This window comes from Carcharhinus amblyrhynchos, chromosome 7, assembly GCF_965287045.1.
Source record: "Carcharhinus amblyrhynchos chromosome 7, sCarAmb.v2.hapA, whole genome shotgun sequence".
Lineage (NCBI taxonomy): Eukaryota > Metazoa > Chordata > Chondrichthyes > Carcharhiniformes > Carcharhinidae > Carcharhinus > Carcharhinus amblyrhynchos.
The window spans coordinates 104,176,149-104,199,029 of record NC_137330.1 but is presented as its reverse complement, the minus strand read 5'-3'; the positions used below and the strand labels follow the sequence as shown (position 1 = coordinate 104,199,029).

General features: G+C 44.2%; 1 protein-coding gene across 1 annotated transcript in view; it reads left to right on the top strand.

The window, feature by feature from the left end:
- ak9 (adenylate kinase 9) overlaps positions 1 to 22,624 on the top strand; it is a 341,329-nt gene extending 318,705 nt beyond the window's left edge. The window contains exons 40-42 of the mRNA XM_080193447.1: positions 1,436 to 1,538; positions 20,855 to 20,969; positions 21,695 to 22,624. Coding sequence (XP_080049573.1) covers positions 1,436 to 1,538; positions 20,855 to 20,969; positions 21,695 to 21,906 — 430 coding nt within the window. The 3' untranslated portion in view covers positions 21,907 to 22,624. The remainder of the gene's footprint in view (positions 1 to 1,435; positions 1,539 to 20,854; positions 20,970 to 21,694) is intronic.
- Positions 22,625 to 22,881: the final 257 nt, after the last annotated feature.

Genomic DNA, 22,881 nt, shown 5'->3' with positions numbered 1-22,881 from the left:
AACGCTTGTGCTCTGCACACTGAGCCCAGTCTTCGATGCTTGTACCATAGGCTTCAAGTTTCCCAAAAAGAGACATCTTTATTATCGGAGAATTACTTGTCTTAAAGATGGTCTGGAGGGAAGATAAAACTTCTTTTACTCTTCGTCACCAATGTAATAATCTTACCAAGGCCAGTTTTCCATTACCAAACACCCTTTTAGTTACAGGGATAGTAGAATGCCTTTCAATGGCCACAGAGTGCAAGTTGGCCCATTGACTGCTAGTCTGAGTGAAGCCAGCTGGTTTTAAAACCCCACTGCTCTTTCCCTATTGGGTGAACCTCCATTTGCCTAATAAGGAAGCTGATATTCAGCAAGGTTCACAGGGAGATCTATTAATGATTCCCCCTATGGGCATCATAAAGTGACTAAAGTAGTGGACAGTGGAATGTCTGTGAATGTTTATATGGTTTCCAGAAGGTTTCCTCCGGATGCTCTGATTTCCTCCCAAGATCTGTGGAGGTTGGGTGGATTACCCATGCTAAATTTCCCCTTGGTGTTCAAAGATGTGTAGGTTAGATAGATTAGCCATGGTAAATCTGTGAAGTTACGGGATTAGAGTTGGGGGTAGCGGGGAGGGGTGTGGATGGGTGGTAGGTCAAGGACACTTTTGAAGAATTGGTGCAGACTCAATGGGCTGAATGACCTCCTCCTGCACTGTAGGGATTCTGTAGGGGTGGAAAGCAACCTGTTGACCTGGTTAGAAAATTGGTTAAGCTGCAATACATAGACAGTTGAGATGTTGGGCAGCTGCTATAATTGGTAAGAAGTGAACATGATGTCCTGCAAAAATCTGTATTGTGCCTCCAAACAGTCATTATGTTTATTAATAACTTGGATGATGAGATAGAAAGCTTTGCTTAATAAATAGCCTGTTGCACCACATTCATTACAGCTGCAGGATAGGAACTGCATGTTGCTGTATTCAAAAATAATTTTCAGTTTAAAGGGCAAGGAAACCTTTAACAGCCAGGAGGAGAAAGCTGCAAAAGTTATGCAGATCTTCAAACTTCTGTCATCGGTCCCTAAAGGAAGGTTTCTGGAATACTTACATATGTAGCTGTTGTTTTTTAATTTGTTTCCCTCTGCATGTTAGTTTCATATGGGACATGAAATAGTATAAGGGAGGTAGAAATGTCAGGAAATGTGACATATAATAGCACCAAATCATTATCATATGGGCTGCCATTTAGGTGAGTACTTTCTTTGGCTGCTGGAAATGACAACAAGCATTGATATGCGTGCCAAAGTTGGCAAAGTTCTAGCAGGAAGAATTCCAGCACATTTGCCAGTCTGAGCCATTGGATTTACAATTTCCCTAAAATAGGGAATTATGATCAGAAAATTAGGGTGTCTGTGTCTTAGAATCACCAATCTGAGTTTTACTTCCTTTCAGACTTCCTAACAAGTATTGGGATCTGACACTCCCAAATAAACTTCCACCAGTGAAGGAACCAGTTCTTTCCGCCTCACTTCCAATGCTTGGATATATGGAACAAGTAAGGGCATTTATTGCTGACTATTTAATGTTTATGGTTAATGTAAATACTACTGGCAGTGCTTGTCTTCCACCTCCCATTGAAGTTCACATCTTGTGTTTTTTTTTAATTAACTGTAGTTTTCTTACACTGTTGTTGAGCTTGACTTATCAAAATTCTGCACAACATCATTGTTACCTCTCTCACCACTCCTGGTTCAAACCCTTCAATCAGGTTTACACCCACCAATAGCAGGAAAACTGCACCACCACTGGCATCTCACGTGACTGTTTTTGGAGTCTATCTTTTCACATCCTCTTCATAACTCCATCTTCATGGCTCTAGGCACTATTTCTGTTGAAAATAAATTAGGTCCTTTAGACTATTTTGAAGTTATAACTATCTAGAAAAACTGAGCTGTTTTCTCTAGAAAAGGTTAAGAATTGATTTAATAGAGGTCATGAAAATTATGAAGCGATTCAGTCGGGTAGATGTAGAAATGATGTTTCCACCTATAGGGGAGGCCAACATTAGGTGTTACATATATATTATCACTAATAAATTCAGTAAGGAGAGATGTTAGAATTTGAAATTTGCTACACTTATTTGGAATCTATGTCCCCAGACAGGGTTGATGAATGACAGGCCTTGGTGGAGAATGTGAGGCAGCAAGCAAATTATTAACATAACTGGGTATATAAGTCAAAAGACCATAGATGAAGCTTTTGGAAGTAAATGGGTTGAGGAAAGAGCACACTTAGGTGATATTATAGAAGTGGAAGTAGGTATTCTTTGTAATGGAGAGTATGAGTATATTTTCACCACAGAGACAGGAAACAGGAATAGAGTTTGTTTTCAGATCAGAAGTCTTCAGTGAGTGAAGTTCAGATTTTTACACGGGGAAGTCCATAACTTGTAGAGAGCTAGGTTTCCTACACACCCAGAAGGTAGGGGCAGGAATGGAATGGTTAGATTTGTGTGGAACTCATTTAGACACCCCATAGCAACCATTACTGAAGCTGCTGATCATCACGAGTGATAGATCGGTGATTTGTGCCAAAGCCTCCCACTGCATCAGAGAGAAGTAAGATTCACAGTGGATCCAAAGGGCTGGTATTTGGACAAGCAAGTTTACTTTATTGATCTAATGAATCTAATGCTAGAGGCCATTAGAGAGAGGATGGAGGCCCCGTTACCAGATGGTGGCTGGAGGAGGCCATCCTTGTCTTACAGCATAAGCACTCCCTGTTCAACCTCCTCTTCTTCTCTTATCTCCTACTCCTGCTTTTCCCCTGATGAGCCAGTTCCTCATTGCCCTTATACTGCACACTTCTCTAAAGACCCATGAAATGGGGGGTGTAACAAACCACTACAATGACCCTTGCAGGAAAGTACTGTATTGGACGGTATCACTAAATCAGTCCAGGTATTGATATCACCTCAATGGATTTTGGAGAGCAGGTGAACATAAGAACATAAGAAATAGGAGTATGAGTAGGCCATCTAGCACACAGGAGATGGTAGTTATATATGGCTTTCATGCCTTCGATATGTTCCTGTCTGGAAAAGCGGTGTGATATTCCATTCCCTCTTAATATCACCCAACCTAGAGAAATTCAGACAGTGATGGAATTTACATTCTTGGAATTTACATCCTGTCACCTTTGACTTTTAAAAACTCATGTCTTATTTAGAAGTTCAATATGTCCATATGTAATTTGGGGTTTTACTCCATCATTGTGACACTTCTCCTTGTCAACAGAATGAAATGAGATTCATTTTCATTTCATTACAAAAGGGGGAAAAGTTTAAAACAACAAACACTCGTTCACACGCATTCGTTCTTCAAGCACTGGCCATTATCATCCTTCCAATTCTAACCAGGCTTCTTTAAGTTCTGGACTTGGTGCATGTAATCACATTTGATTTCCCATTTTGTGGTGGGAATGGGAATCTGGACTATGATTTGTACCTTAGCTGTCCTGGGCAGTATCTGTCCTTGATTCACTATATATCTTTTTTTTAATTCATTCATGGGATGTGGGTGTTGTTGGCTGGGCCAGCATTTATTGCCCATCCCTAATTGCCCTTGAACTGAGTGGCCATTCCAGAAGGCATGTAAGAGTCAACCACGTTACTGTGGATCCAGACCAGGTAAGGATGGCAAATTTCCTTCCCTATAGGACATCAGTGAACTGGATAGGTTTTTATGACAATCAACAATGGTTTTGTGATGATCAGTAAGCTTTTAATTTCATCTAGCTTTTATCATATTCAGATTTCATCATCTCCCATGGTGTGATTTGAAACGCAGTCCCCAGAGCCGTTACCGTGGCTCTCTGGGTTACAGGTCTAGTGACACTACCACTAGGCCACGACCTCTTTTAAACATGTTCTAGATTCATCACTACAGCCTTTGTGAACTCGCTGTTTGCAAGATTGACCACTAGATCAACTGATTGTACTGTCCGGAAAAGGGCTTCTAATTGTTATAAGTGTGTTTCTTTGGTGTTGCTGTGCACTTGGACATCAACCAGGAACACTATGTGATTGGTTCATTAGCCTTTGAAAGGTAGCTGGGTCATTTCAGAATCTAGATGTTGTTACTTGACATTGGAATATCCCATATAGAGTTACGAAGGTGGAGATTACCTTTGTGCGGGTAGTAAGGGAACTTGCCCATATCTTTTGGATAAATCTACCTTTGTAGTGTAGGCTGCTTTACCTACCCTATCTACACAGATTGCTAACAACAACCTGTCTTCTGTAAAGGCTGTTACTGCGCAAGTTAGTTTGGCTGTTGGGCAGAGCTGTTCTGCTCGGGTTGCCCACCTCTATAACCCATGAATTAGTTGATTCAAACCCAGGCACATTTACAGGTCTAACTGCTTGTTTGGTTGCATCTAGCTTATCAAGGCTTACCTCTGCAGGGGTTGCCCTGCTATTCGCCCTAGGATTTTTGCATACTCTGCGTGCTTTAAGGTAGACTCTCCTTTTACTTCTTATGTTTTAGGAGAGTCTTCTAACCAGCCCCAGATGCTCAGGGACACTACTGCCCTCAGGGAAAGTTTCAGCTCTTGCTTTAGCACTAGGTGGTTTATCAACTGCACGAGGCCAATTTGGAAACTTCTCTGTTCCACAGTTAAATTTGCCATGAAGTGGTCAGCAAAATCAGTCACTGGATTCCTGGTCAGGGATTTTTGGGTCTCCTAACATGTTCCATGTCCTCTGGAATACCTGTTCTCTGTTGGAGATGCAGCTCCAGCTTTACTCCCTGATGGCTTTTCAACTGGGGAAGGCACTTTCCTCGCCGACTCTCGGGGTATTTTGAAATCACTTGGACTTGCCTCTAAATTCATAAACACTCAGCAGGGGTATAGGCTCCTTTTGATTTAAATCAGGGCAAGGTAGTTTCCTCGCCAATGGAGTATCTGTTTGGGAACTTGCTTAGAATTCCTCTTCTAAACTGAAAAGAAGGTCCCAGATAGCTAATCCTCCTGCTCCTGGGGAGGGGTATGGGCTCCCTTCTTTTTAAAATGGCCTGTCTGGTGTGTGACCTTCTGGTGTTTGCGGTCTGCCCAGTAGCTTTGGAGATATCTTCACTCAAAGGGTTGGGCTATCTTTGGCTGCTACATCCTGTGACTCTTCAACTAAGGGGACAGCATTCTTACTCTTCCCTGGTTTATTCAGGAATTTCCTTGTTTCCCATTTAAATTCTCAATGAAGCCATTGATCAAACAGAACAGTGGGGCATTCGCACCCTCTGTTGTCCTGGGAATTTGTGTTCCCTTAACCAGTGCCACATTTTCTTGAACATTATTGCCCCAAAGTGGACGATTGGCTCCTGCTGTACTCCCTTGTGGCTCTTCAACCTGATGAGGCAGTTCAGATCAAGGGTTCCCTCGTCCCCATTTAGACTTGTCATGAAACCGTCTACCAAACAGATCTTTGGCCCAGTCCTATCTTCCTTAGGGTCTTTTAGACTTACAAAAAACATTTCAGATAACCAGACGGAGAGTCTTCTGTCTGCAGCACCATTTCAGCTTTCTCTGACAGAGCTTATATGGTCATAGACCAGGTTACCACACAGCTGGGGAAAAGGTCAGGCATTTTCTCCTGCAGCTGGTTAGTATCACTGACAGAAAGAAGTCTCACAACACCAGCTTAAAGTCCAACCGGTTTATTTGTAGCAAATGCCTAAAGCTTTTGGAACACGCTGTTCCTTTGTCAGGTGGGTGGGAGTTCTGATTACAAACAGAGCACAAAGACAGAAACTCAATTTACATGAATAATGATTGAATATGAGTCTTTGCAGCTAATCAAATCTTAAAGGTACAGACAATGTGAGTGGAGAGAGCATTAAACACAGGTTAAAAGGATGTGTATTGTTTCCAGACAGGAAAGTTAGTGAGATTTTGCAAGTCCAGGCAAGTTGTGGGGGGTACAGACAGTGTGACGTGAACCCAAGATCCCGGTTGAGGCCATCCTCATATGTGCGGAACTTGGCTATCAGTATCTGCTCAGCGACTCTGCGCTATCGTGTGTCATGAAGGCCACCTTGGAGAATGCTTACCCGAAGATCAGAGGCCGAAAACCCGTGACTGCTGAAGTGTTCCCCAACAGGAAGAGAACAGTCTTGCCTGGTGATTGTCGAGCGGTGTTCATTCATCCGTTGTCATAGCATCTGCATGGTCTCCCCAGTGTACCAAGTCTCAGGACATCCTTTCCTGCAGCATATCAAGTAGATAATGTTGGCCGAGTTGCAAGAGTATGTACCGTGTTCCTGGTGGATGGTGTTCTCACGTGCGATGATGACATCCATGTCGATGATCAGTCACTTCTTACAGAGGTTGCTGTGACAGGGTTGTGTGGTGTCGTGGTCACTGTTCTCCTGAAGGCTGGGTAGTTTGCTGTGGACAGTGGTCTGTTTGAGGTTGCGCCGTTGTTTGAAGGCAAGAAGTGGGGGTGTGGGGATGGCCTTAGCAAGATGTTCGTCTTCATCAATGACATGTTGAAGGCTCTGGAGAAGATGTCGTAGCCTCCCCGCTCCGGGGAAGTACTGGATGATGAAGGATACTCTGTCCACCTTGTCCCGTGTTTGTCTTCTGAGGAGGTCGGCTGTGGCGCATCGGAACTGTCGGTCAATGAGTTGAGTGTCATATCGTGTTTGTATGAGGACATCTTTCAGCGTCTGGAGGTGTCTGTTGTGATCATCCTCATGTAACGAGGCGGGTAGAATTAGGGACCTTGTGGTGAAGGATCCTCTTGGGGAGAGTGATCATTGTATGGTGGAGTTTCTGGTGCAGATGGAGGAGGAGAAAGTGGGTTCCCGGACACACGTCCTTTGTTTGAACAGAGGGGAGTACGGAAGGATGAGAGAAGAATTGGCGAATGTTGACTGGGGGAGCGTGTTGGAAGGTAGGTCTGCTGAAGAGCAGTGGAGGATCTTTAAGGAGATCTTTCTTGGTGCTCAGCAGAAATTTATTCCGATGGTTAAAAAGGACCGTAGGAGGAGAGGTAATAAGCCGTGGATAACGAAGGAGGTGAAGGAAAGTGTTAAATTAAAAGCGGAGACATTTAGAATAGCTAAGAGTAGTGGGCGAGAAGAGGATTGGGAGAGGTTTAAAAGTCAACAAAGATTGACAAAGAAGTTGATAAAGAAGGATAGGAGAAACTATGAAGCTGGGCTAGCGCTTAATATGAAAAAGGATAGCAAGAGTTTTTATAAATATATAAAAAGGAAGAGGCTGGCTAGGGTGAGCGTTGGACCCTCAGAGGATGAGAGGGGGGACTTAGTGGTAGGGGATGGGGAAATGGCTGAGGCCTTGAATAACTTTTTTGTTTCGGTCTTCACAGAGGAGGACGTGAATAATTTGCCGGGTGTTAGCAATGGAAAGATGGTAGGACAGGAGGGTCTCAATGACATTATTGTTACTAGAGAGGCGGTGCTCGACAGACTGGAGGGACTGATTGTGGACAAGTCCCCAGGACCGGATGGAATGCATCCAAGCATTCTGAAAGAAATGGCGGAGGTGATAGTGGATGCCTTGGTGGTTATTTTCCAAACGTCGCTGGATTCCGGGGAAGTGCCGGAAGATTGGAAAACGGCTAATGTTACGCCGTTGTTTAAGAAGGGTGGCAGGCGAAAGGCAGGGAATTATAGGCCGGTTAGTTTAACATCTGTTATAGGTAAAATGTTAGAATCCGTCATCAAGGAGGAAATAGCGAGGCATCTTGAGGGGAATTGCTTGATAGAGCAGACGCAGCAAGGTTTCGTTAAGGGGAAGTCGTGTCTGACAAGTTTATTGGAGTTCTATGAGGATATGTCTAGGGCGGTGGATAGAGGAGAGCCGGTGGATGTGGTCTTTCTTGATTTTCAGAAGGCGTTTGACAAGGTACCTCACAAGAGGTTATTGCAGAAGGTAAGGGGGCATGGAGTTGGGGGTAGGGTGTTAGCGTGGATCGAGGATTGGCTGTCAAATAGGAGGCAGAGAGTGGGGGTCAATGGGTGCTATTCGGATTGGCGGTTGGTGACTAGTGGAGTGCCCCAGGGGTCGGTGCTGGGGCCTCAGCTATTTACCATTTACATAGATGATCTGGAGGAGGGAACCGAGTGTATGGTGTCGAAATTTTGTTGATGACACCAAGATTGGTGGAACGGCAAATTGCGCGGAGGGTGTGGAGAGTCTACAGAAGGATCTAGATAGGCTGGGTGAATGGGCCAGGAACTGGCAAATGGAATTTAATGTTGGCAAGTGCGAGGTGATCCACTTTGGTAGAAATAATGGTAGGAAGGACTATTACTTACGTGGTGCAAAACTGCAGCATGCGACAGTGCAGAGGGACCTCGGGGTCCTTGTGCATGAGTCGCAAAAACCCAGCTTGCAGGTGCAGCAGGTGGTCAGGAAGGCTAATGGGATACTGGCCTTCATAGCGAAGGGGATTGAATATAAAAGTAGGGAGGTCTTGCTGCAGCTGTATAGGGCACTGGTGAGGCCACAGCTGGAGTACTGTGTGCAGTTTTGGTTGCCGCACTTACGCAAGGATATTTTGGCCTTGGAGGGAGTGCAGAGGAGGTTTACGAGGCTGATGCCAGAGTTGAGGGGGTTGAGCTATGAGGAGAGGCTGAATAAACTAGGCTTGTGCTCGTTAGAGTTTAGAAGAATGAGGGGAGATCTCGTTGAGACATATAAGATGATGAATGGGATGGATAGGATAGAGGTGGAGAGACTCTTCCCGCTCAGAAAGGACAGTAGGACTAGGGGACACAGCCTCAAGATAAAGGGGGGGGCGGTTTAGAACGGAGTTGAGGAGGAACTTCTTCACTCAAAGGGTGGTGAATCTCTGGAATTCTCTGCCCGTTGAAGTGGTGGAGGCTGCCTCGCTAAATATTTTTAAGACACGGGTTGATGGGTTTTTGATAAGCGAGGGGATTAAGGGTTATGGGGAGAGGGCGGGAAAGTGGAACTGAGCCACGACAGATCAGCCATGATCTTATTGAATGGCGGGGCAGGCTCGAAGGGCTAGATGGCCTACTCCTGCTCCTATTTCTTAGCAAAAAGTGATAGTCACTGAGTTGTCGTGTTGCCCAGCATCTGGTCCAGCTTAAGCACACACTAACGACATGAAGCACTAGGCCACTCTCGAACATTCAAGAGCAGCCCAAGTCCGACCCATCGCGTGTACGCCCTCGTTGGACAACAAGGCGGACCAACTTAAAACCTTTGAATTAAAAGAGAAAAACGTTATTATCATATCCTTTTACATTACCAGGGACATCCCAATGCTAATGAACCTTATTTAAAACAATCTCCTATATCCTCCCATCTCCAACCCACTCATGTGCCTGTCTAAGTTACTCTTAAACCACTCCAGCGTGCCTGCCTCCACCATCTTACTTGGCAGAGCATTCCATACCCCCACTACCCTCTGTGTGAAAAACCTCCCTCTAATACCTGTGTTATACTTCTCCCCCCTCACCTTAAGCCCGTGGCCCCTCGTACTGTATGTCTCTAACATAGGACATAGCTTACCTCTGTTTATCTATACCCTTCATAATCTTATATACCTCTATTAGATCCCCCCTCAGTCGCCGTCTTTCAAGGGAAAAGAGCCCCAATTTGCTCAATCTTTCCTCATAACCCAGTCCTTCCATACCAGGCAACATCCTGGTAAACCTCCTCTGCACTCTGTCCAGAGTCTCCACGTCCTTCCGGTATAGGATTATATTCACTGGAGTTTCGAAGAGTGAGAGGGAATCTTATAAAAACATATAAAATTCTAACAGGGTTAGACAGGGTGGTTTCAGAAAGAATGTTCCCAATGGTGGGGGAGTCAAGACTAGGGGTCATAGTTTGAGGATAAAGGGTAAACCTTTTAGAACTAAGGTGAGGAGAAAATTTTCACCCAGAGGATGTGAATTAGTGGAACTCACTACCACAGAATGCAGTTGAGGCCAAAATATTGTCTGATTTCAAGAAGAAATTAGACATAGCTCTTGGGGCTGAAGGAATCAAGGGGTGTTGGGGGGAAGGGGGATCAGCATAATGAGTTTGATGATCGGACATGATCAAGATGAATGGTGGAGCTGGCTCTAAGGGCTTACTCCTGCTTCTAGTTTCTATGTGTCTATGTGAAAGGTGGCTATCCTTCTTTCAGGTACAAAATCCCAGAACATCTCAGGGACTTGTTTACCCCCATCCACACTCTTAGGAGTGCTCCCACAGGGATTGACTGCTGCAGGCAAAGCCATAGCCTGGTCTGCTATGGTCTCTGACTAATTCCCATTCTCTTCAAAGGGTGTATGTGCCCTGTTAAATCCCACTGGTTTTTCCTATAACCTCCAGTAGTTGACCTGGAATGTGCACTACCTTTTTGCAGTTAAAACACACAATCTTATTGATCTCTCTTTTATCTCAGCTCCACCCTTTTTGATCCGAAGGGGGCCCCCAGATAATCCCTTTCTCCCATTGGTGCTCAGTTTCTTCTCACTCTCCCCAACTCTATCCTTTCCAGTTGGTTGTGGGTGACCAGGGGAGGGACTCCTCTGGAACAAGGACCTGAATTTCACCTATGTTGGGTGAACACAATGGGCAGCACCCAAAGCAGGCACGTTTCCAGCTTCTGTCCAAGATTGACCAAAAGATGCGATATATCACACTGGCAGGTTGGCAAGAAACACACCCGGACATAGGTGCTGTGAGACTGGTGGGGGCAGGAGCATGGCAAGCAATGGATACATTAGGAATTCGATGGGAGGTCTAAAGTCAGTTGTGTCAGACTGCAGAAGGCATCGGAGGAGGCACAAGTTGTCCAGAATGGCAACAGCATCAGGGAGACACACTAGGTGGGAGAGCAATGCAGGTGGGCTGATGATCCCTCACTATCAACTGACTGCCTGCGCACACTCACAGTGGCTTTGAGTGCCAATCAGGACATCCTTAAGATGTGGGACGGCAAAAGGAGGCCACCCCACCAAACTAAGATGGTTTGGGCACAGGTGGCAGCAGAAGTCAATGGGCACAATATAGTGTTGTAGTGTGCTACACATGGATATAATGTCGTAATGATCTTCCGCACATGGTAATGGAGAGTTCCAAGTAGTGGAGAAGTATGGAAGGGTACCTGTCTTAGCAGGGCTCAGGGATGTAGAAATCAGAGTTTCAAAACACACATCTGCCTGAGCATGTTAAGGTTGGGAGATAAGGGGTGTGATCTTAAAACCAAATTCTATGGGCACGATCTTACCGGCCATTCATACCACATTCCTGCTGCAGCTAAGTCAGAGAATTTGGCACCCAGCCAAATCTCCATTTACTGCAATGGGATGGGAAAATCCTGTCGGCACGAACAGCTGTAACATTCCAGCCTAAGTGTCGAACAAGTGGGAAAACAGGAATTATTTGTGCTTTTTTTTCAGCATGCCACACACTGAAATCTTTTGACCCTTCGTGCATTGAAAGACCCACCAGGTGATTCCAGCCAAAATGTCCCTCTGGGCAAATGACCTGTCCAAAGTGGCCACAGCTGTACAGCATTAACAAGGGGAAGTTCCAAATAAGGGCAGACAATGGACTCACAGTCAATTACGTCAGGAAGATGGCAACACAAAGAACTGCGGCAAGATTCAGAGAGGGGGAGCTGGGCCTTGGAGGAGATGGGGGGACCACCTTCAATCCTGCAGATGGGCGGCCACCCAAGGGTCGGGCTGACAGTGTGGTCTAGGAAGCAGTGGCAGTGAGTGCCGATGCATTGCATGGAGGACTGGCAACCAGTGCCACAGGAAAATTAAAGACCTCCTTTGGGCAGGAAAGTTGAATGTCCATCCCATCTTGGCAATCGTCCCATCCATCGCGCCACCCACAGAGATGACTGCACCTGACCTTATACATAGAGGCACAGAGCATCGTGCCAAGCAATAGAGGCTCTTCAGCCCAGCAAGCAGGCAACCCCCAGTTCCCAGCACCTGTGCCAAACCTCTGACTGCTATGGAACTCCAAGTACTCGACCCAAGCAATCTCAGTAGTCAGGGCCCACTAGGCCCACAGTGACAGGCCATCAGCCATGGCATCCCCAGCACCCTCTCGACCTTGGGATGTCCCACCCCCCCAAGTATGCCCCCCTGCCACCTTTGGGGCATTGGGCTGCACAGTGGTGCCCCCAACCCTCACTCAGAAGTAGTCCCAGGTGCCAGTGTGCAGTCAGAGAACAGGTAGAAGTCAGACTTATGTTGCACCATTGTAGCATCACAGTGTGCTGCAAAGCGAGTTTTCATTCTGCCTGGTCCAGTAACTTGCTTACACGGCTAACCCAGGCCCATCATCCTGTTGTGATGGCAATTGAACCCATGGAAGGGTATTTGGACAAGGTGGGTGGGAGGGGGGGTAGTTAAGGCTCTTGGAATAAGGTGGGCGGGTGGGGGTTGGAGCTGCTGGACCCCACACCTGCTATTAGGTGAACCCTGCTGCAATGAGTGGCTCCCTCACCATCCTGCCCTGCCAGACTCTCACCAGCACCAGCTGTCCTTCATCCTCCATCTCTTTCTGAGCTCCCTCTTCCTCCTCCAGGATGTACCCCACTGCTGCGCTAGGTTGTGGAGGCATGCATGTCGTCCTGCGAGGACTGCAGGGCGATATGCATGCCATTAACAGCCTCCTGCGCATGGAGTGTCTCGGTGATGGTAGAGAAGCCTGCAGCCCTAGCTTCCTGTTGGGAGCACATAGCATGATGATGTGGGGTACCCTCTGGGGGCTGTACTGGAGGCAACCCCAAAGTGGTCCAGGCAGCAAAACTGCGTCTTTAGGAGCCCAGTGCATCACTCAACAATGGACAGGATGGCAGTGTGGGCCTCATTATAGCAGTCTCCGCATCAGTCTCAGGCTTCCGCACTGACGTCATCAGCCATGACCTCAGCAGGTAGCTCTTGTCACCCATGAGCCACCCTGGCAGTGTGGATAATCCTCCAAGAGGCCGAGGATGTCCGATCTCCTACGATTGTAGCTATCATGCACACTTCCCAAGTGGCATACACACACCCGCATGATGTTCATCCTGTGGTCACATAACGTTCACTTTCAGGGACTGGAACCTCTTCCTGCTGGCGAAGGGAAGAGCCTGATCATGCGAGGACCGCAGGGCGATATACATGCCATCAACAGCCTCCTGCGCATGGGGTGTCTCAGTGATGGCAGAGAAGCCTGCAGCCCTAGCTTCCTGTTGGGCCTGGCCCATGTCAAAGTGGATGTAATTGCCTGCCTGGGTGAACAGGGCATTTGTCACCTCACAGGTGCACTTGTGCATGGAGGACTTTGAGAAGGAGTTTGTAGCATAGTGGTGACCTTCACTACCACTGGGAATGAGTATCCTCCTGTTCCACAAGGAGCCAGCTCCACAAGGAAGTGACACTGGTGTCACACTGTCTCCTTACTGAGCTGGAGCCTGCAGTGGCACATGGTGTTTGTCAGCCCAACAAACGACATGTGGGTTAACACCCATATGTTAGCCATGTTAACACTACCGAGCTCCCTTGATTGGGGCAACAGCTGCCAAACCTGGTTCTTGTTATTGTTAGTAGGGACTGGAATGGAATGTCTGCAGTCAGCCACAGAGCCTGTCTAGCAGACTGCTGGCAGAGCAACAGGAACAACATTGTGGGACTGGTAGTCAACCTCATGTGAAAACACTCGGGCGTCGGTCGGGGGCATGTGCTCAACCTGAGGACCCAACCATGACTCCCAACCTGAGGATGCCCAGACCAGCACAAGCCCCTCCAAATTCTTGGACCATGCAATTCCCCCATCCCACCCTGCAACATGGCAGCAAGTTAGAATGTCCCTCCCCCACCCCTCCCCACTCCACGGGTCGGTGCTCAGTGCTACTCACCTCCTGCTCCACTTTGTTGCTGCTGCACCTGACCCACACTTTATAGTCCATCTGCGATTCGTGCTGGTGTGACGTCACGCTGGACAGGTGGAAAATGTCCATGAGTGGGGAAAACAGCTGTGCCACACTCACTAATATAATTGAAAGCAATTCAAATGCATGCTAATGGGTTGCGTGCCACGAAAAATTGGCTGGGAAGATACCAAACCACCCGATGCCTGATCTGATTTTTTGCATTGTGCACTAGTTTCCGGCTTTGCTACACAAATCGACCGGCACAACAGGGCAGTAAGATCACACCCAAGATTGGAAGCTATGGATCCATCCACCCATAAGGTGTACAAAGATGATGGGAATGTCAACATGGCTCATGGAGTGAAGGTGGCAGGCTGTGGGGTGTGGGGGAGAGTATGGTATGGTGTTGGAGTTAGGAAGTTAAATAATTAATGGATCTTTGCACTTAAATGAGAAGTGAGGCCACAATAATGCTGAGCAATCAGCAACTGGTGTTGCAGTGGCCAACCTGTTAATCCTCACCGGCAATGAAGTAGGTGCACTGGAGCTTGAGGGCGAGCAAGGAGGAAGGTCCTCAGGTCATGAACAGGCAGATGTTTCAGAGGAAGGTAGGAGTCCAGCGAAGAAAAGTGGGACCAGCATAGACTGAAAAGAATGTAGGGCCATCTCACCCCTCAAGAACTTCTGAGAAAATCCCCAGTGATTCAGCAGTCCCAAAGCCATTGTGTTGCCACTGGGATCTGACAAATCCAGTCTCCTGGCATGGACATTGACTGAGTGATGAGTTATAATACCGATCGATTGTTTTCCTCCCTCAGATAAGCCAACCTCCTGAGCCAGCCAGGACCCCCAAGGCCTTCTATTGGCACCACTGACAGATCCACTCGTGTCACATTCTCGCACTGCACCAATCACCAGCACATCGGCGGGCACAGTGGTGTGGGCGCAGTGGTGCACAGTGGTGTGGGCACATCACACTCTCATGAGGAGCTGGAGAAGGCAGAGATGCCCAGCGTGCTGGCATTTGGATGACTGCTGGAGACCAGGACCATGCTGAGTCTGAGGCAGATGATGTGCCTTTGGAGTCATCCATTAGGCACCAGGCACTGGATGCAAAGGGGGATCTGGCAGATGTCCCTTTTTTAGGGTCTGCATGCCAGAGGAGTCCATGCAGAGCATGAACACTGTATTGAGCCTGAACACCAAGCTCACAGTATCCTCCATTGAGATGTTGGTGACTCTCATGGAGAGGCAGTTCCAGGGTGCCCATCTTAAATGGGGAGCAGGGAGATACAGACATACCTCATGTTGGCCGATGAGCTGCCTGCCATCTCCCTGGGCTCCTCTCATGCAGCTCCAAATGAGGTTGGCAGCTCCTCCTCCCCTCTGCCAGTCACAGCACCATTCTCAGAGGCCACAACAATTGACTGGTGTCCAGGCATATCGCTGTGCGCACTCTCCCAGATGGAGTCTGCTCAAGCCTTGCCGACCAGAGGACAGTGCCAAGCTAATCAGGGCCAACACAACAGCAGAGTCAGCAATCTACCTCCAATACTGCTATCAGCAATAGGGGCACCGACATGTAGCACTTGCAAACATAAGTTTAAGGCACCATGAGTACAATAAGGTGACTTTAGTTGTTTTCCTCAATGCAGAGTTTTGTTTTGATGTAACAAAATGAACCATTTACATTTTGTTCTTTGATTGCTTTTCTGTTATAAAGATAGAACAACAGGTTGCATTCTACAAAAGTAACTTACAACATGGAAAAAAAGAATTACAACCGTGAAGAAGAGAATGTCCAGAAAAATGATGAAGAGTTCCAACTGAACTTCTTATCCATGCAGAGTGAATCACGTAGGTTCTGGATGATTCAAAGTTAAGTGGACAATCTATTAGGATGGAAGTTCTTACTGGTGTTACTTTTTTTTAAGTCCTGAGACTATATACAAAAGCTGAAGCATCTTCCTTTAAAACCAGCTGATGTGATTTTAAGGACATACATGGAAGAGGTTACATCACAGTCAACATAGAGTTGAGTGGACAGACAGTGGAGTTGCCTTTCCATGTGGCTCACAGCCATTTTCCAGCTCTAATTCAGAGATCATGGTTGGAGAAGATAACGTTTAAATCAAGTACTGTCAACAAATTGGTTGATGTCAAAACAAACCTGAAGCATCCTCTGGATAAATACAAGAGTGTATTCAAAGAGGCACTTAACTCAATGAAGGGAGTTCAAGTGAAACTCAAGATGAAGCATAATATGTAACCAAGAAGTCTCAAATCAAGAGTAGTGCATTATGCAATTTGTTCCAAGGTTGAAGAAGAATTAGTATGACTTGTTAGTGCTGGTGTACTCACGAAACTAGATAGTTCAGTTCACATTTGTGGTGATTTTAAAACAATCATAAATACAGTGTTGTGAGCCGATTAGTATTTGCTTCCTTTAATTGAAGATTTGTTTACTGGGCTATCAGGTGGACAGAAATTCAGCAAGGATTGCTGCTTTGACTTCTTATGGCAGTTCCCAACTTGTGGATCTTCATTCCTGCACCAAATTGTGAAGCCTCTTCAGCCACAAGTTCCATCAACACTGCAATTTCTACAGCCATCTTTAAAGTCAAAGTATGTTCAGTAAGCAATCTTCTTTGAATAGCCTCACCTTGGAGACTACAAACTAGATGATCTCAAAGAATATCTTCAAATGACTCACCAAATTCACAATGTTGTGCCAGTCTTTTAAAGGGCTACCACAAACTGAAGAATGCTTTCACCTTCCACTTGATTCCTTCATGGGACCTGAACCATTCTGCAATGATCAGTGGCTTTGGAGCGTAATGCTCTTCAAGGATCTTTGTCAAGTCATTGTAAGTTTTGATTCCTGCCTTTGCTGGATGAACCAAATTCTGGAGCAAATTGAAATTTTTCTTCCTGTTGCGCTGGGAAAAGCTGATACAAGCAACTCATTTGAAATTTTATTTGCTTGTACAAAATACTAAAAATGCTCTGCATAGGAACTCCATGATTCATTTTCTGAATTGAAAGGGCCTATGGATCCTAATTGACCCACCTTTTCTTTTGTAGCACTTGTGACTCGAGACTACTCAGTATATATTTTTTAATTGCCCTCCCAGAACTTGCTTTTTAACCCTGCAGACCATTGACTTGATGAATTTTTTTTTTCAAATGGCCCCAGCCAACAAAGCATGCCAATTTCTTCAATTATGCCAGAAACTGCCTGGATTCTCACCCTTCTCTGATTGTAAAACAAAACCCTCTTTTAAAACTGCACAGAAAATCTTTTCTCACTTGGCCTTCCTCCACTAGGTATTTCAATCTTTAATCGAGATAACTTCTTATGAGCTGACCTCAGCATACCATCTAATTCCATCTTTTACTTTTGTTCAATGCTCTTAAAACTTAACTCCTTTAAACTTTACCTATTGTATCTTAAGCTGATCTTTCTCTTCATCCTATCTGTAACTGCAACACTGTATGCTGCACCCTCTCCTTTCCGTTTCTCCCTGTGAATTCAATGAATAGCATGTTTTGTCTGTATATTGTGCAAGAAACAATACTTTTCATTGTATCCCAATACATGTGACAATAATAAATCAAATCCTGTTATTGCTTCTCCCCAGATTTCTAATACCCAAAGTGTGAGGACCCACAATGTTATTTTCTTCTACTTAGGATCTTTTCTTGTTGTTCTCAATGAAACAAAATCCCGACTCATCACCAATTTTCTTTTTGTAATGTCCTAACTATGTTAGGGGTTGTGGGTTTTAACAAAAAGAAAAGATTTACAAATAGATTTAAAATAACAACAGAGATTTATTGAAGGAGATGTTAACTGTTCAAAAGATGAACTTTTAAATCCTCAAAATTAACATTCTCTGGTTCTTCTAGAGAAGTACTGGCATCAGTAGTGACATTTTTAGTCTTTACTAGTACAGACTCAAGAAATTCTTTTGCAGTTTCTTAAAATGGTTTCAAAGGAACAATTTACTTTCTCCACGCTAACTCATTCTGTGGGAACAATGCCAGCTTCCAATTTGTTATGACCAGTCCCCAAGCAAGGTTCCTCAAATCTGTTATCCCAGATAAGAATATTCAATTTATTAAATTCCAAATGGGATACCCCTGAATTATTATTGATGCGGAGGGATGAACTGACTCCCTCCCTTTGTTCAACCACCTTGCAACAAGATTACTTCAAAAAGGATCTCTCCCTTGCGATACCTTTCTCCTGCCCAATATATTTATGTTTCAGAAGGAGTCAATTTAACCAGGCTTTCTTGTATCAAAGAAAGAATAGTTGATTGATTATTGAACAGGAGAAAATGATAAAACACATGTAAACACATTCAAACAAATTAGAAATGAAAATTGATTCTGAAACGTTTTTAAAAATATGTAATTCAGTCTTTGACTTGTCCGTGAGTAGATGGTGAAAGATTACAGCCATTGACATTAGTGAATCCAATGGTGCTAACTTCAGCAGTTGAATATTTGGTTTCAAAATTCCAGTGTCCTGCAGTATAGCTGAGAAGTTGTTCAGCTTCCTTTTCAGTTGTCGCTTTGTTGACTTAACTTGCTTCAGCAATCTGAGAGCGAGAGTTGTGTTCTTGCTTACCAGCCAGAACAGGAACGAACTCTGCCATTGTTTTGGTTTTGTGTCACATAGCTAGCACGAGTCCACTCTGATCAAGTTTTGTAGCTGGCTTTTGTTGCAGTCTTTTGTGAATTCCTGGAAGGCAAAAATCCACAAATCGGTTTTGGGGCATTGCTTACAGGATATGTTTCCTGTTGAGACAATAATCAGCGTTTATTATCTCCACATGAAATAGCAGTTAGTTTGGCTGTGGCTTTTGTGCTTTTGATATATCCCTATCTAGAAAGGGGGTGTGACAGTCCATTGTGACTCACTTGGTTTCACCCACCCCAGAGCAATTTCAACAGTGATAGAATATACATTCCCAAAATTAACATCCTCAGCCATCTTTGGCTTGTATATCCATTTTTATAAGTACTCATTTAAAAGTTCAATATGTCTGTTGATAATTTGAAGTTTTTCTCCATCATCGTGACATTACCATGTCAACAACATTACTCTTATTAATTCTGTTACCTCATCAAGAAACTTGGATCAAGTTAGTTAAACATTATTTTCTTTATTCTTTCACAAGATATGGCCATCACTAATTTCCCTTGAACTGTGTGTCTTTCTTTGTCTACATAGAGTTAAGCTGCTATTCCTGCAGCTCTCAGGCTCCAGAATGTGCAGTAACACCAGCTAATGCTCAAACTCCAAAATGCGGAACGCGAGCTGTTGCTGCTCTTGGTACATCCTAATGTTTTTTAAATTTATTTATTAGTGTTGCAAGTTGGCTTACATTAACATTGGGAGTGTGGTTGGTGCAGACTCAATGGGCCGAATGGCCTCTTTCTGCACTGTATGATTCTATGATGCCGCAATGAAGTTACTGTGAAAATCCCCTGATTGCCACACTCCAACACCTATTCAGGTACATTGAGGGAAAATTTAGTATGGCCAACACACCCAACCAGCACATCTTTCAGATTGTGGGAGGAAACTGGAGCACCGAGAGGAAACACACACAGACACGGGAAGAACATGCAGACTCCACACAGACAGTGACCCAAGCCAGGAATTGAACCTGTGTCCCTGGCACTGTGAGGCAGCAGTGCTAACCGCTGTGCCACAGTGCTACCCTAATGAAACCTTCGGGTTAGTGGTGATTTTGTCTGATAATTCTTGTGTGAAATTACTTAGGACACTTTTTTATGCTGAAGACATAATTTGCCATTTTTATTTATGTCAGATAAAGATGGTGTGATCATTACATTTTGACTATAGGCTGTTGATGCCATAATTTGCCATTTTTATTTGTCAGATAAAGATGGTGTGATCATTACATTTTGACTATAGCCTCACTTGCATTCAATCAGTTAAAGAAAGCATTACTGGTATATGATGTTTGCTTTACAGTACATAATAAGGAATATTCAAAGCTACCCTGTGCAATGTTCCCACACTCGGTCAGTTTTTTCCATAGTTGGGAGTTTCACGCCAGCAAGGGCGGTGCGGGGTGGCAGAGCCTAAGCTCGCTGGATAAGCCAGCTGCAGACTGCTTGGGGCGACATTACACAGGCACCCTGATCGCCCAATGCACTGGGAGATCTCCTGCCATCACCCCACAGACATTGGCACCCCACATCCCCTCCCCATTCATTGGAAGCAGTGTAACCACTCCCCTCATGGCAACATGGGTTTCTGGCATCGGAACCTTTCTGATGAGTCCCGCCTATCACGACCCCCCTCCATGGTCCACCCTCTCCTCAGCCCTGCTTTTGCCAATCACACCCCTTGCCCCCCCCCCCATTAGAGTTTCCCCCTTATCTCCCTCCTTACAGAGCTTCCTTGCATTTCCCCAAATGGGCACTGTCTGGCCGTGCCCATGACCTTCAATGGCCTCCAATTTCCCCTCCCCCCACCACACCACACCCATTGGAGACCTCTCGCCGACGAGGGAGAAAATGTCTTGGAGGCTGAAAATGGTCGTGCTGGACAAATTAATGTCTTTCAAATTGTGACATTTATATTTAAATCAGCTTTGTGCCCTTAAACATGGCCAGGAAAATGGCTTTCAAACACGAGACCAGTGCAAAAGCCTCACATGCTATTTTCCCGGCCCACAGTGATGGTCAACTGGTACAGCTAGCCTTAAAATTTTCTGGAGAAAATTCTGCCCCATATCTTTGTATCAGTCTATGGTTCAATATGCATGAAATCTCTCATCAGTACATCCTGATGCATGAACGTTATACTATTTTAAAAATCTTATTGCATCAGTGATATGTTTGATTTGTATGTATAGAAAACTGAATATCAATATTCTAAAATTGCTATTTTCTAGGGTGTGGCACTATCAATAATTAAAGCATTGACAGCTGTAGGTTGTCTGAAGCCAAAATATCCCTTCTTAAGTGTGAAGAAATCTGCACTTCTCTACATTTCTTTCCATTTGAAAGGTAACAAATTGTGTTAGATATCATATTAAATGAAATATCATGAATGTAAAAATAAAACTAATATCTGATTTCAATTTATACAAGCCTTGTCAAAGCAATAAGGAATCATTCACACATAGACAGCGATACAACTTATTTTAATGGAGCAATGTATCAATAGTATCTATAGCTGAGGGATGTTGCAGTCAATGATGATTACTCAGTAGACATTCTAATGCTGGTACATTTTATGAAAGGATTTCAAGCACCATTTTTTGTTCCTTTGGCTAAATTTAAACTCAAATCTTTCCAGCTGTTTTTTTGGAAGGTTCTAGTTTTCTCTGATATCTATAAGCAATTTGGTGAAATAACACACTGCTGCACTTAACATATACCATGCAAAAGCTAGTTATTTTGTGATATGCAACAGCTCGCCAGCCAATCCTTAATCAAGGAGCCAACTTGTGAAAAATGAGTGTTTCAGAACATACCTTTGCAGAATAGGTTTCCATAGTTACAAATTGCCTAAAATGTTCTGCTATCACACAAATCACAAGTATTTTCTGTAAGTGGATGTTATTACATTATTCAGTCTTCGCTGCAGGACTGCTCCAATTATATTTCTTATTATGTTCAACATTACAATTTTAAACCAGCCAGATACATTATGTAAAAATCTAATGAAAATAATTAGCATTGATTTATCGAACAAAAATGATTTTACTTTTAACTGTTTCTGTTTCCAGCACACAATCCAAAAAGCTATGATTATGTGAAAAAGAAATACAAAAAGAAGTTGGAGCAGTATGAAGAACACTGTGAACTTATCAGTTACCTTGGATCAAAGATGACCAGAAAGTACAAAGAGCCCAAAGATAGACCTATTGACTTTGATCACAAATTACAAACTTTCCTAGCACTCAAACATCTGAACCCTACATTAACTGGTGCTCTTTAGGGAGACAGTCTTTGTTGAGAATGTCACATTTTTCAAATTGAACCATCAGTCATAAATCTTTGCATTCTACGATTCCTGTTGGTTCTTCAATAAGGGGCAGATGTTACACTATAGATTACAATATTTTAGAATAGTCCACAATGTTGCTTTATGTTTATTGTCTCCATAGCATGAGTTTTTATCCATCCACAAGAGTGGATAGCCATCTTGTTCCCATCTTATTAGTGCCATTACCTAATTAGCCCTCAGGAGGTGTATAACCAGCAGCCATGGTAATGTTTGTCTTGCTTTTTGCCCCTTGATTGCTCCAGTTAATTACTTATTCCCTGCCTGTGATAACCTAGCTTAGATTTTTTTTGCAGAGAATCACAGCCATGAAATTCTCTGATTTCTAAAAGAGCAATATATTAACATATCAATGTGTTTCATATTGCACTACCACAGCATACAATCCTTTTGTACTTGTTGCATTCTTCTAAAGATTTTCAGGTTTCATTGCTTTATTCTGATTTTTTAAAATTATTAAAATATATAGATTGCGTTTAGAGTTAGAATGAGTATTCACTTGAGATAAATGGTAGTACCATTATATCTACTTTGGCTTTATGAGCAGATAACAATAAAAAAGAATTCAGTACTAATGTGTTTCTATTGAGAAAGTAATGTAAGCACTGGTATTTTCTGTAGGAAGTTAACTAAGTGCACATACATAAGGTTTTATGTATTGTGGACTGCAGAAAGCCAGAACAGAGAGGCCTTTTTCAGCTCTTAACCACCTTGATTGCTGAGTTCAAAATCCTGGACCCAGGTTTACAAGAACAGTAGGTTGGTAATTTCTTGAGACCTTGAGCAACAATTCACACGTCGTCTACCTGATTCTATGGAACCAATAACATTTCTTAGCTGGAAAACTGTCTCAATTGTGACAGTTTAATTGGCTAGAAAGCTGAGTGAGTTACATGTCATTGTTACAAA